At 38.0% G+C, this 12,823-nt stretch overlaps 2 protein-coding genes across 2 annotated transcripts; one reads left to right on the top strand and one right to left on the bottom strand.

The window, feature by feature from the left end:
- LOC104588232 (Tetratricopeptide repeat (TPR)-like superfamily protein) lies at positions 1–3,299 on the top strand. The gene has a single exon (XM_010246082.3). The coding sequence runs from the start codon at positions 143–145 to the stop codon at positions 2,780–2,782; it is 2,640 nt and encodes an 879-aa protein (XP_010244384.1). The 5' UTR covers positions 1–142; the 3' UTR covers positions 2,783–3,299.
- LOC104588224 (uridine nucleosidase 1-like) lies at positions 3,259–7,226 on the bottom strand. The gene is made up of 9 exons (XM_010246071.3): positions 6,995–7,226; positions 6,500–6,615; positions 6,330–6,389; positions 5,126–5,308; positions 4,923–5,027; positions 4,203–4,299; positions 3,984–4,091; positions 3,743–3,878; positions 3,259–3,666 (listed from the first exon to the last, which is right to left on the bottom strand). The coding sequence occupies exons 1-9, from the start codon at positions 7,092–7,094 to the stop codon at positions 3,558–3,560; spliced, it is 1,014 nt and encodes a 337-aa protein (XP_010244373.1). The 5' UTR covers positions 7,095–7,226; the 3' UTR covers positions 3,259–3,557.
- Positions 7,227–12,823: the final 5,597 nt, after the last annotated feature.

Raw genomic sequence — 12,823 nt, forward strand, 5'->3', positions numbered from 1 at the left:
ACACGTGGCAAGATAGATCCGCAGACCTCAATTACTCCAGTCGGGTCTATATGTGGAAAACCCCACATGAATACATATATTCATGATGACGGTGCACCCGTTTTTTTCCACGGCATAAAGAGAGTAAGAGAGTAGAGACGCCATGGTTCTAAGACCCGTTTGGAAATTGAAACAAACTCAAATTGATCACGGACTCAAAATCCTCCACCATCTCCGTGTTTCAGTTCAGACCCAACGCGTCTGCCAATCCCATGCTCTTGCCTCCAATCCCGACACTTTTAACTGGAACTATGAGCCAAATAATCTGCACCAAGCACGTAAATCGTTCGACGGAATTCCGAAACGAGACGTTTCAGAGTGTAATAAGTTGCTCTTCGAGTATTCTCGGAACAATCTTAATCAAGAAGCGATAAATCTCTTCTTGGAGATGCACGGCTCCGATGTTCACATTGATGGGTCCACTCTTTCTTCTATTCTGAAGGTCTGTGGCTGCTTATTCGATCAAATTCTTGGTAAGCAAATACATTCTCACTGCGTGAAATCTGGACTTGAAGCTGATGTTAGCGTCGGAACTTCTCTAGTTGATATGTACATGAAAACTAATGGCGTGGAGGATGGAAAGAAGGTTTTTGATAAGATGCCGGAGAGAAATGTCGTCTCCTGGACTTCATTGCTCGCTGGTTATACACAGAACGGGCTGGCTGACTTTGCCATGGAACGCTTCTGTCAGATGCAAACCGAGGGAATTAAGCCCAATCCATTCACTTTTGCCAGTGTTCTTGCAGCTTCCGCAGCAAAGTGCATGGTTGAAGAGGGTATTCAAGTTCATAACCAGGTCATAAAACTTGGCTTTGAATCAACAACGTTTGTGGGTAATTCTTTGATAAATATGTATTCCAAGTCAGGACTAATCAGAGATGCTAGTGCAGTCTTTGAGGATATGAAGAACCGCGACGCAGTTTCTTGGAATGGTATGATTGCGGGGTTTGTGTTGAATGGGTTTGAATTGGAAGCATTACAACTCTTTTATAGGATGAGACTAGCAGGTGTGAAGCTGACCCAATTGATCTTTGTTACAGTTATCAAGTTGTGTGCTAACATTAAAGAATTGGCTTTTGCAAAACAACTCCATTGTCGGGTTCTAAAGAATGGGTTCGGATATGATCTTAACATTACAACAGCACTTATGGTTGCTTATAGTAAGTGTGGTGAAATGATTGGTGCATTAGATTTATTCTCTACAATGTATGGTGTTCACAACGTGGTATCATGGACCGCCATAATCTGTGGGTTTTTGCAAAATGGAGATACCAAGCAAGCAGCAGATCTCTTTTGCAAAATGAGCAGGGAAGGTGTTAGGCCAAACCACTTCACCTATTCAACAATCCTTGCGGCTTTCCCTGCTGTCTCACCCTTCCAAATACATGCTCAAGTCATCAAAGCCAATTATGAGAACTTGCCTTCGGTGGGTACTGCTCTATTGGATGCCTATACAAAGCTTGGAAACATCCAGGAAGCTACAGCCATTTTTGAAATGATTAATGATAAAGACATTGTGGCATGGTCAGCAATGCTTGCAGGATATGCCCAAACAGGAGACTCTGATAGAGCCATCAAGCTTTTCTGCAAGATGCAAAAGGATGGACAGAAGCCAAATGAATTCACCTTCTCTAGTGTTGTTAATGCATGTGCAGGCCCTACAGCACCCACAGAGCAGGGAAAACAACTTCATGGGAGTTTGATCAAGTTTGGTTTGGAGAAGGCCATATGTGTAAGCAGTTCCCTTGTTACCATGTATGCAAAGAGAGGAAATATTGAAAATGCTCTCAAAGTTTTCAGAAGGCAGGTGGAGAGAGATTTGGTCTCATGGAATTCTATGATCTCAGGCTACGCACAACATGGTTATGGGAAAAAAGCTCTTGAGATCTTTGAGGAAATGCAAAACCAAGGCTTAGAACTGGATGGTATAACATTAATTGGTGTCATCTCTGCTTGTACTCATGCTGGTCTAGTGGATGAAGGTGAAAAATACTTCAATTTGATGGTCAAAGAACATGGTATAATTCCAAAAATGGAGCATTACGCCTGCATGGTAGATCTGTATAGCCGAGCAGGTAAACTTGAAAAAGCCATGGATCACATAAAAGGGATGCCATTTCCAGCAGGTGCAACTGTGTGGCGGACTTTATTGGGTGCATGTCGTGTTTACCTCAACTTAGAGCTAGGGAAGGTTGCAGCAGAGAATCTCATAGCGCTTGAGCCACAGGACTCAGCTGCCTATGTGCTTCTATCAAATATTTATGCAGCAGCTGGACAATGGGAGGAGAGAGCTAAGGTTAGGAAATTGATGGATGAGAGAAAAGTAAAAAAGGAGGCTGGGTATAGCTGGATTGAGTTAAAGAATAAGACTCATTCATTCATGGCCCGTGATAGGTCGCATCCTTTATCAGATCATATATATGCAAAACTTGAAGAACTGACTACCCGACTCAAGAATGCAGGACATCGCCCAGATACAAATTTTGTACTTCATGATCTAGAAGAGGAACACAAAGAAGCCATTCTTTCTCAGCATAGTGAGAGACTTGCCATTGCCTTTGGGTTGATAAGTACACCGCCTGGAACTCCTCTCCAGATTGTGAAGAACCTCAGGGTTTGCGGTGATTGTCACACTGTTATTAAGTTAATATCAGTGATTGAGGGGAGAGAGATTGTAGTAAGGGACTCAAACCGCTTCCACCACTTCAAGGATGGTTCTTGCTCTTGTGGAGATTATTGGTGACCACTTGACCAGTCTGGAGCCTGTTCGATTCAACTCAACCATCTACTCTAAAGATGGAAAGGACCATATAGTTGTCCCAGTCAGAAGAAAACATCTTTCCTAAGGACACCCATATCACAAGAGAAGCACAATAGTTACTTCTGTTGTTCATGTTACAGAGTTAATGACCCATTTGAGGTTTCACCAAGCAACCTTTTGAGTACTTGAACACTAACAAGGAAATTGATAAGATTCCTACGCTAATTTATATACAAAGAAAAAGGAAGTTGGCTTCAGCCTTTCAGGAATCAAGAGAGGATGGTTAAGCATCAGAACTAAAGAATATATGGCCTTTGGGAGGGTAGTGTAGACCTTGTCACCCTGAAAAATGGGGCCCATTGAGCCTACCATGTCTCGGACTATATTTTGTATGGGTGTAAGAGTGATGATGTTTCTATCTTATCCTTGCTAGCTGAATAGTGTGCAAGGAGCAGCTGTTTTTGTATCAATTTTTTTCCATTCAATTAGCAATTCCAAATACCACAGTAAACTCCTCAACTTTCTAATGACGTATTTGCAGCAAAAAAAAAAAAAAAAAAAAAATCTAATAATGTATTGCACAGTAAACATGAATCATAAACTAAGCGACATTGATGAATAAATTAGCAGCCATTCACATGAGAGACCAACCGAAGGCAAGAAAAGAAATGACAAATGGGACGAATTGGCAAATGGTAGTGGACCCAGCCTTCTCTTTTTACAGTTTTCGGGCTTGAATATCACTGCTTCTAAGACTTCATGGTTTCATCAACAGTTCTTTTACATGCATAACAACTTCATCCACATTAACAGTCCATGCAATCAAAACAGGGGAGTAGCCTGTCCATGGGTTGCTTGCATTCCATCTGCAACAAAGCATTTTTACAGTGTTAACAAAAGAAATTTAGAACTTTGCTGAGGCTTATGTTAGCTTGGATATACCTTTTCAGTCCCTGATCCATTAGCGTATGTCCTAGACAGATGCCTTGTGTCTCAACCCTGACAACCCCTTTCTTGTAAGTAAAGAGATCAGGCTTGATCAGTGCCACAAAACTTGCAGGATCATGAAGGAAAATACCTGAATTTAGCAATTGAATGAGTTATTCCATTGAGGTGGCAGAACAACAGAGAAAAAGAAAAATAAAATATTTTAGGATCATTAAGCTTATCAAGGGAAAGATACCATGGAGACCATCAGATTTCACGTGCCAATCTCTGTAAAATTTGCACATATTGCTTAATAATTTAGCATATCTTCCTCTTGAATCCCTCAACTGGGAGAGGTCTGCATCTGAAATAAACAAATAGTTTTCACGATAAGGTTAGCATGGAACATTAAGCAGTATAGGTATAACATAGAAGTATAAATTATAAATAATGAAGTGAAAGGTATGAATTGCACCTGTTAGCTTCACTTGGGTTGTAATATTTATGCCAACAACAACAATATTTGCCCCAGATGTAAACACAATATCAGCTGCTTCTGGGTCACCATAGATCTGCAATTCAGAAGGGATTGACACTCTTATCATTATCAACATAGTTAACTGTGGAAACTCTGCTTCTTATCCTAGTCACTTGTTAGAGTAACTGTAGTAAAAGAACCTTGCCTAAACAACCAATATCTAGTTTAGTTTATTAAAATAAATACAGAAATTGAGAGAAGGATAGGGTGTATCTCTTTCCCACAGCGTATCCTTCTAACAAATGGGGCAAAGAGTTGATTTTTGTCTTATAGTATTGTAGCACTTGAGGCTAACACTGCTTTTCACAAAAAAAAAGACCTTAGCATAGGCTTTTGTGGTCTATATTCATGGAAACCATTTGCTTAGACAACTCCAGATAATGGTCATTGATAAACCAAGTTGGATCAAATGATCCTTTTGACTTTCTTTGTTCTCTGTTTGAATGAATTGGTCATGAACAAACTTCATTTGCATTATACAATTAGTAAGAACAGGTACCTTTTTAATAGAAAGTTGATATTGCAAAAAAAGCTTTTTGAGTTTACAAATTGTATGTAATATAAATAAATTTATGGTCCAATAAGATGTGCTACACCTCAGGGACAGCAAGAAGTGGAGAATGAAGTTGCTCAACAAATAGGGAATTTAGTGCTTACATTTGCTTCGGCAGCAGGATTGACATTTCCCAATGCAAAGAAAGCTCCACCAAGTATCACCACTTTCTTCACCTTGCTTGCAAAGGACGAATCCCTCTTTATTGCCTAGTCCAGTAAAGCACAGACACACCCCATATTACATCAATATTTGGCAAATAAAATTAGTCATACTGGAATGATAGACGAAAGGCAATACCACTTACCAAAGCAAGATTTGTCAGTGGTCCTAGTGCAAGTATGGATACCTCACCAGGATATTCAGAAACCTTATCAACCAAAAATTCAGAAGCACTTTTTCCAATTTTGTTTTCTTTTGGGGGTGGTAGATATATATTTCCCATTCCATCAGAACCATGAGCAAAGTCACAAACACGTGGCTTCCCTCCCTGTTCCAATAATGCAGCACAAACATTGTAATTAATCTAAACCTTGACAAAAAAAAAAACCTTTCATGCGAAAATACCAAATATTTGGTAACATTGACAAAACTGAACTAAACATATATTCATTTGAAATTTAAAGAGATGTGTGTCCATCCAGATGTACCTTATATTGTGGTGGCATTTTAGTATTCAGAGAATTAATATACAGAAATATGTGAAAAATCATCTGGCCACAGTTCCAAGATAATTATGTGGGTGCACCATGGTAAAATATGCATAAAGGCATGTACTATTCACGTGTAGAAAGTATACATTCAACAATCCTTCTTAGATCTTAGGCTCTATTCTTGGTTTTCCTATAAATATATTTGTACAATGATTTCAAGACAGAGGATTCATTTTTGGTGGGCTCACAAGCACATCAAAATAGGATTCTGTTTGGATAAGCTTTTGCTTTTGAGCTTTGGGCTGTGGAAAACAAAATTGAGACAAAAAAGTGTTTTGAGCATTTGGTAAGAGTTGCTTCCAAAAATATTATATTCTAAAGCTTTAGGTCCCTAATTTTGTTTCACTTGTACATATGTCTGTATGATGATCTTCTGCCTATACAGATAAAGCTTTTTTCTCTTGCATGTTTTGATAGTTTATACTTGTGATCTGTTCTGCAATGACAATGAGACAAAAAGCAAAAAGCATCTCACATTGGGCCAATTGTGTAATAAAAAAATGCATTTCTAACTTGTGATCATCTTCGTTTTAGGGAAATCAACCGGGTAGACAAATTTAGAACTGAGACGATACTAGAAACAATACATGAAACCACCAATCAGGAATAAAAAAATTCATGGAACCGCGAAGTTTTCTAATTTTCACAAGGAACAGATTAGGCATGCAGGATGCCTCAAAAGGAAATAATGCCAACAACTGTAATTCAAGTTTTGGTGAAGAATTCTGATGTAATCAGTAATCTAAGAAAATATGAAGCTTCAAGTACAGAATTCATACATTGGTAAGCAGTTTGTACCTTTAGAGGTTCAGGGCTACCCTCTGCAACAGGAACATCAGTCCGTCCTGCGATCTCACACTATCCTTTTTTTACACATTAAAAACGGTAACTAATCATGAAACTGTTCCTAAAACACTACAAAATTGTCAATCAAAAATAAGGGAATTGAAGTAAAAGTACATACATACCAGAAGTAATGCATTGCGAGTAGCGTCCTCCGTGGTAACGTTACCGAATATTGCTGTCAAACCTATAACTTCCAGCTCGGGTGATTGAAATGCCATGAAGATGGCCATACTATCGTCTGAAAAGGGATGACATCCTCATCAGATTCCACACATACACAAGCATATCAAACATAAAAGCAACTGCTTAACTTGTATTTCCAATCAGTCATGTTTCGAATCGATTCCTCATGGTAAGCAGAAAGAGTTCTTATCAAGAAACGAAAAAAAAAAAAAAAAACAGTTTCTACTCCCAAGTAACTTTAAGCGGGCCCATGAAAACTACTAAAGTTTGGAAATTGAATCTTCAAAAGTTGAAAAGCAGAACAAAACATATAGAAATCGAGCAAAGGGGAAGACAGAAACTATGTATATTGAACTAAAGTTCCCAACAAAGCCAACGAAAACTTGTAATTAAAAGATAAGAGTGAAAAGTAAACAAGTTTGACAATTAATTACCTATGCCAGGATCAGTATCTATGATGATCTTCTCGGGCTTGGTGCACAAAGAGGGCCTCATGTCTACTTCAGCGTGGGAATTCGAATTCACAAACTCCATTACCTTCCAAGATAATGAAAACCCACCAAAAACAGAAGCAAAAATTAGGGTTTCGCAGAGAATAACAGGCAGAAAGAGAAGGAGAGACCGGAGAGAGAGTTGTTGTTTCAAGGTGAAACTCTGCTTTTTATAGTTTTATTGCGTATGGTTTTGGCTTGGTATGTTTATTTGCGACAGGACGGCGAGGCTAAAGATGGGCTGTCGTTGCTTGCCCACTCGTTCCTAAATAATGGTTGGGCTTTCGCTCAGTTGGTACAGGACGGTATTATCCAATCAGAAGTTGAAACGTGTTTTGGGCTGACTGGGCCACGTGAGATGTTCCACCAACCAACCAAACAGATCCAGTAATCAGCTTCGTCATGTGTGTTTGTTTATCGGCTTTATCCACCGTAAACTTTTCGTCGTTATCTCCAACGTCACCATCCGTCACTCCAGATCCGAACCCGAAGAAACTACTACGACGCCTTTTTTTTTTTTTTTTCTTTTGCATATGCAAAGCATGTGGAATACTGTTCATGTTTTCATGATGAAGTGAAAATGACCAACAACCCCCTTTATTGATATGCATTGGCATTATAAGTTATGACACCGGGTCCAAGTCAGAGGCTGGGGTTTACTTCATATTATATGAACCGTACAGTTCTCCACGTGCTAGTAGAATTCTAAAAGAAGGATTTAACCCTTTAAGGCTCAGTTTAGTTTACAATGAAAATATGAATTGGAATCGAAATCCCTGGAAATCAGAATCAAAATTATCTACTCTCTCGCCTGTTAGGTTCAAATGGGAATCCAAATCTGAATCAGTATTAGCTGGAATGGAATTCTCATTCCCAAGCTCAAATGAGAGATGCCATGGAATGGAAATTGAATTCTGATTCTGCTCAATCAAATTGTTGGAATTGGAATGGATCATTTTGAAATTGATTTTAAAGCCCTATTCCCACAAATCAAATGGACCTAGCAAGTATAACTTAGTTACATCATTACAACACTTATTAGACCAAAAAAAAAAAAAAAATCAGCAACCCTATTAGACTCTCTAAAAAGGTAGAAGGAAAGAAAATAAAAAATAAAAAAAAAAGGCCTTAAAGCCTTCATCTCTAAAACATGCCACCAAATTTTCCAAGGAACTGGAATCAAGCCATTTAGGTAGTTCACCACTAAGAAGGAATCGGACTGCAGCACAAGTCTTGTAACATAGCCTTTTTGAATGGCTTTGATCTCCTTGACTAATGCTGCCAAATCCTTATTTTATGGACTTATCTCCTTTTTTTCAATTAAAATGCTTTTATGAACACTGATCCAAATTTTAACCTCAAAAAGGAGATACGTCCTTAAAATAATAAAGAATGACAAATGTGGGAAGGCCTTAAGAAAACACAAAACCTTTAGTGATATTTCTAGGAAACCAAATTATTCAAGGTAGGGCCCCATGGGTGCTGATTCTCCCAAATGCAGTTCCAAGTTGATCTAGAAGAGAAAGTCGGATTGGGTTAAGGAACCAGGCACCTCTATCCCTGGGAGTCTAGAAGATGGATAAGGAGGCAACCTCTTCCCATACACACACCTCATAGGAAAGGGATCCACCTCTAATCCAACTTTGCCCATTCTTGTGGCATTAACAATACCACATTGAATAACTTAAAATAAATCCCCCAAAGTACCTCTGAATGCCATCGAGCCACATTTGGACATTTTAACAAACATGAGGCACGCCAAGGATCTAGTATAAAGGTAACTCCAAACAACCTAAGAATGAATTCAAATTTATAATTAATAATAATATTATTATTTCTACTCACCGAACCACTGCTACAAGTTACAGCGGTGGTGGCGGTGGCGAGAAGATAGGAGAGAGAGAGAGTGAGAGCGGTGGAACCATCACCGCTGCAACTTGCAACGGCGGTGGTGGTGGCGAGAAGATAGGAGGGAGAGAGAGAGAGAGAAAGAGAGAGAGAGAGATAGAGAGAGAGAGAGCGGTGGAACCATCACCGCTGCAACTTGCAAGGGCGGTGGTGGTGGCAAGAAGATAGGAGGGAGAGAGAGAGAGAGAGAGAGAGAGAGAGAGTGAGAGTGAGAGAGAGCGGCGGAACCGCCACAACTACAGTGGTGGTGACGGGAAGACAGGGGGTGGTGGCGGACCTGCGGTGGAGTTTCGTAAGTCGCAATGAAGGTTCAATTCAAGTTAAATGAAGAACAAAAACATGTAATATTAAATTTTTTTAAGGGCATTTATGTCTATTATGCACCTCTCAATTAAATTTGAACATATAAGTGGTAGGCTATTAACTTAAAATTTCAGATCTGAAAAAGGATTTCAGATCGACTTTCAGACGTAATACCAAACGAGTCTGGTGTCTGAAAAGCAAGTTTTTCAAACACCAGACCTCTGAAAAGTGTTATCAAACGAGGCTTAAGATGAAATGGCATAGTTAAACCTCTTAACTTGCATTTTCTTTAAAATATGTGTATAATAAAGTAATGCATATAAGATGTTATTAATTAATATAAATAAAGAAATAGGTTAATTGTAATTAGATCATACGTTCAAGTTTTGTTATAAACATTTTGAAATTTCCATTATCTAATGACTTGTATGGTTTTGTGAAATTGAGACCAGTTCTCTGGTTAAATTGGCCACTTAGATGGTTTTGAGGCATTTGACAACTCTTCTATGAATTTTTTACTTTAGAGTATAATTAAAATGGCTAGGGATCTAGGTCATGGTTCAATTGGTCCGACTAGATAGTCAAGTCTAGTTTTCTAAACACCGGCCTAAATAGAGTTCTGCCAAACATATCTTTTAACAAACCAATCCAGATCCCTCCCACTAGCAATTCTCTACAACACATGCTTATCAATGGCATTGAGTTCCACTCCTTCAATCGTCGCAAACCAATTAAGACTCCCTTCTTTCTTTAAGGGGGCGTTCTTTTTTCGGATTTTGAGAGGGGGAAAGTTGGTCAATGGGATTTTGTTTCCCATTGACCAAGAATCTTATGTTCTTTTTTCAGATTTATGTGGGGACCAGGGAAAGTTTAGTTTTAGTATACCCATCTCCTAGGTGGGTAAATAACTTTCTCGCGTAAGAGGAAAGTTGCCAACACTTGAATGAGACAAAAATGCCTTTTTAATAATGAATTTTTATAGCTAAAATGGTCATTGCCTTGTTTACATGAGAAATAAAAGAACATGGATAAATGCATTTACCTGAATAAATATTTGTAAGGAAAAACTTATTCAGGTAACTGCATTTACACGGATAAATAACTTACCAAAAAACGAACAAAACCTAAATATAAACAACAAGAACTTCAGCTCTAACATTGCAGATGCCCCCTCACCTAACTCCCAACAAAAGGAATAGAACACAACCTCTCCTATAATATTTTGGGGCAAAACTGATAGAAGCATACCAAACATCACATGGTCTTATTTTGATCAAGAAGTCAATCTGATGTGTGGTCACTGAAAGTGGACGTTTTTTTGGAAGGCGATTCAATCTCCACTTCAGTAGGTGAATTGGTCGGGTTAAAACCGATGGTGATCTAGCCCATTGAAATCATTTATTTATTTTATTTTATTTTTACCAAAAAATTCTTTTTTTAAGCTTAAAAATACTTTATTTAAACACTAAAGCTCTGACATTATCTTATCATTGTTAATAAAAAAAGTAATCTTATTATTATCAAAAAAAAAAGGAGAGCTCTGTCGTCAGAAAAAAATAAATACAAAAGAATAGAAGAGATTAGGTGGGAAACATGCAAAGGAAATGTATAAACTAAGAAAAGCCCTAATATATAATAGAATAGAGTAAGCACTTCCTCAACCAAAGTTACTATTTTATTTCTTTTAAGAAGTAAATAAATATAAATTTATAGTAACGAATCCGCTAACACTTATCCAATTGGACTGCAAACGGTATCCATTTATCTGAATTTGGTTAAACGGTGATTTCAATTGGATCCGGAAACGAATATGGTTCCTGACTCGATTTGATTTAAATGTATATGTTATATATAAACATTTGAAATTTATATTTTTTCCACTAGTAAAAATTGGTTTGAATGTTGTGTGTTTTTTTAGTTTTTTCTTTATTTTAAAGCCCTTTTGATATCAACGTCAATTTTGACCCATTTTGTTAATAATTATATAGTTTGATCATTTTGTTTAATTCTTTTTTATACTGTTCAATATCCAAATCGATTCGAATTGGAATCCGAATGTAAACGTACGCCTCATATAGTAAATTGTTAGCACATGGTCCTTGCAAACGTTTCCTCAGAAATTGGGCGAAAGTGATTCTCATGATACTCAAAAACTGTACTCGGATCATCCGATCCATAAGCAGCCCATTTTGAAGTTTCAAGGGAGAAAGAGGAGTCAGTTTGGTCAAAGACCTTTAATTCTTCATCCATCTCCATCGTAGAAAGTAGAAACTAGAAAGCCCCCTTGATTGTTTAATTTCAATCACGTCGCCCGGGATCCGTTGGTCCACGGAGCTGCTTTCAATTCAATGACCTGACTACCGGACCTCGCCTTCTTCTTTCTAGAATTCTGGGCTACTTTTTTAGTCATATGGATCCGGATCCGGTTATGGTGTCCTTGTACCAGAGTGGATGAGCGGAAGAAACTTGTGCCCGGATTGACAAGAGCCCGGAAACCGGAGAGATCGCCACAGATTTCTGGGGTTAAGTCACCGACTAATCGACCGACAGAACTCATTGAAAGTTCAGGAGGTTCATGAAGTTGACAACGCATTTGCACGTAAGTAAGCACGTGCATCATCATCCCTTTTTGTCGCTATATAAGGCATTAACGAGACGATATGACTCGGGTTTTGGCTCATAAATCTTTTTGCCCATATCCGTTCGACCCGACCGTCTATCATTCTCTATTGACTTGAGCATTGGAGTATTTATTCGGAGATAATTTTTTGGGCTTCTGATTTATTTTTCCTTGACCATAGGTCTTGAAACACAGCTTCATCTTTGTAGCTCAACCCTGCCTTGCCAATAAGAAACTATCTATTTGCTCTTTTCAGTTCATACACTACCTTGGATTGAATAACATTAGATTTTATATTTGACTTTGAACTGTTTTCACTAAGCGCTATGGGGGAGAAAGAATAGAGAGAGTGATTGCAAGATCCATTGGAACGCCCGTTTGAATAGCCTTTACATTTAACAATCCGGTATTAAGAATATTTTCATATTTATGTGTTTTATTTTAAAGAAAATTTTACTTTAGTATCTTAAACTTTAAGGTAGTGTCAAGTTAATACTTAAACTTTGAAAAGGTGTCACTGCAGTATCTAAAACTTTCAAAAATTGTTAATTTAGTCTCAAACCGTTGATCAATCTAATAGTTAGACTGTTCATGGGCCGGACCAGGCCAGGCTCGGGCTGGGCTTTCACTCTGTATTAATAGATTTTTCTAAGGCTCGAGCTCAAGCCCGGTCCAACCATCGGGCCTACAACTTGGGCCCGAGCCCGGGCCTGGGTCTAAGCCCGAAATTTAGCCTGTATTGTTACTACTACTGAAGTGGCTGAATAGAGAGAGTGAGAGAGAAATTATAAAAAAAAAATAAAAAAATGTATATATTAAATTATAAATATATATATTTTAATAAATATTATATTATTTATATATTTTATATTATATATAAAATACATATAATGTATTTTATAAAATATATAATGTTGAATTGGGCTGGGCTGGGCCTTTTT

This window comes from Nelumbo nucifera, chromosome 6 (assembly GCF_055504915.1).
Source record: "Nelumbo nucifera cultivar China Antique chromosome 6, China Antique-T2T, whole genome shotgun sequence".
NCBI classification, from domain to species: Eukaryota; Viridiplantae; Streptophyta; class Magnoliopsida; order Proteales; family Nelumbonaceae; genus Nelumbo; species Nelumbo nucifera.

Coding starts and splice junctions, on each gene's coding strand:
- LOC104588224 (XM_010246071.3), bottom strand. CDS start 7,094: ATGGAGTTTGTGAATTCGAATTCCCACGCTGAAGTAGACATGAGGCCC. Junction 6,616..6,994: donor AGATACTGATCCTGGCATAG/GTAATTAATTGT, acceptor ATCCCTTTTCAG/ACGATAGTATGGCCATCTTC. Junction 3,667..3,742: donor ATGGATCAGGGACTGAAAAG/GTATATCCAAGC, acceptor GCTTTGTTGCAG/ATGGAATGCAAGCAACCCAT.
- LOC104588232 (XM_010246082.3), top strand. CDS start 143: ATGGTTCTAAGACCCGTTTGGAAATTGAAACAAACTCAAATTGATCAC.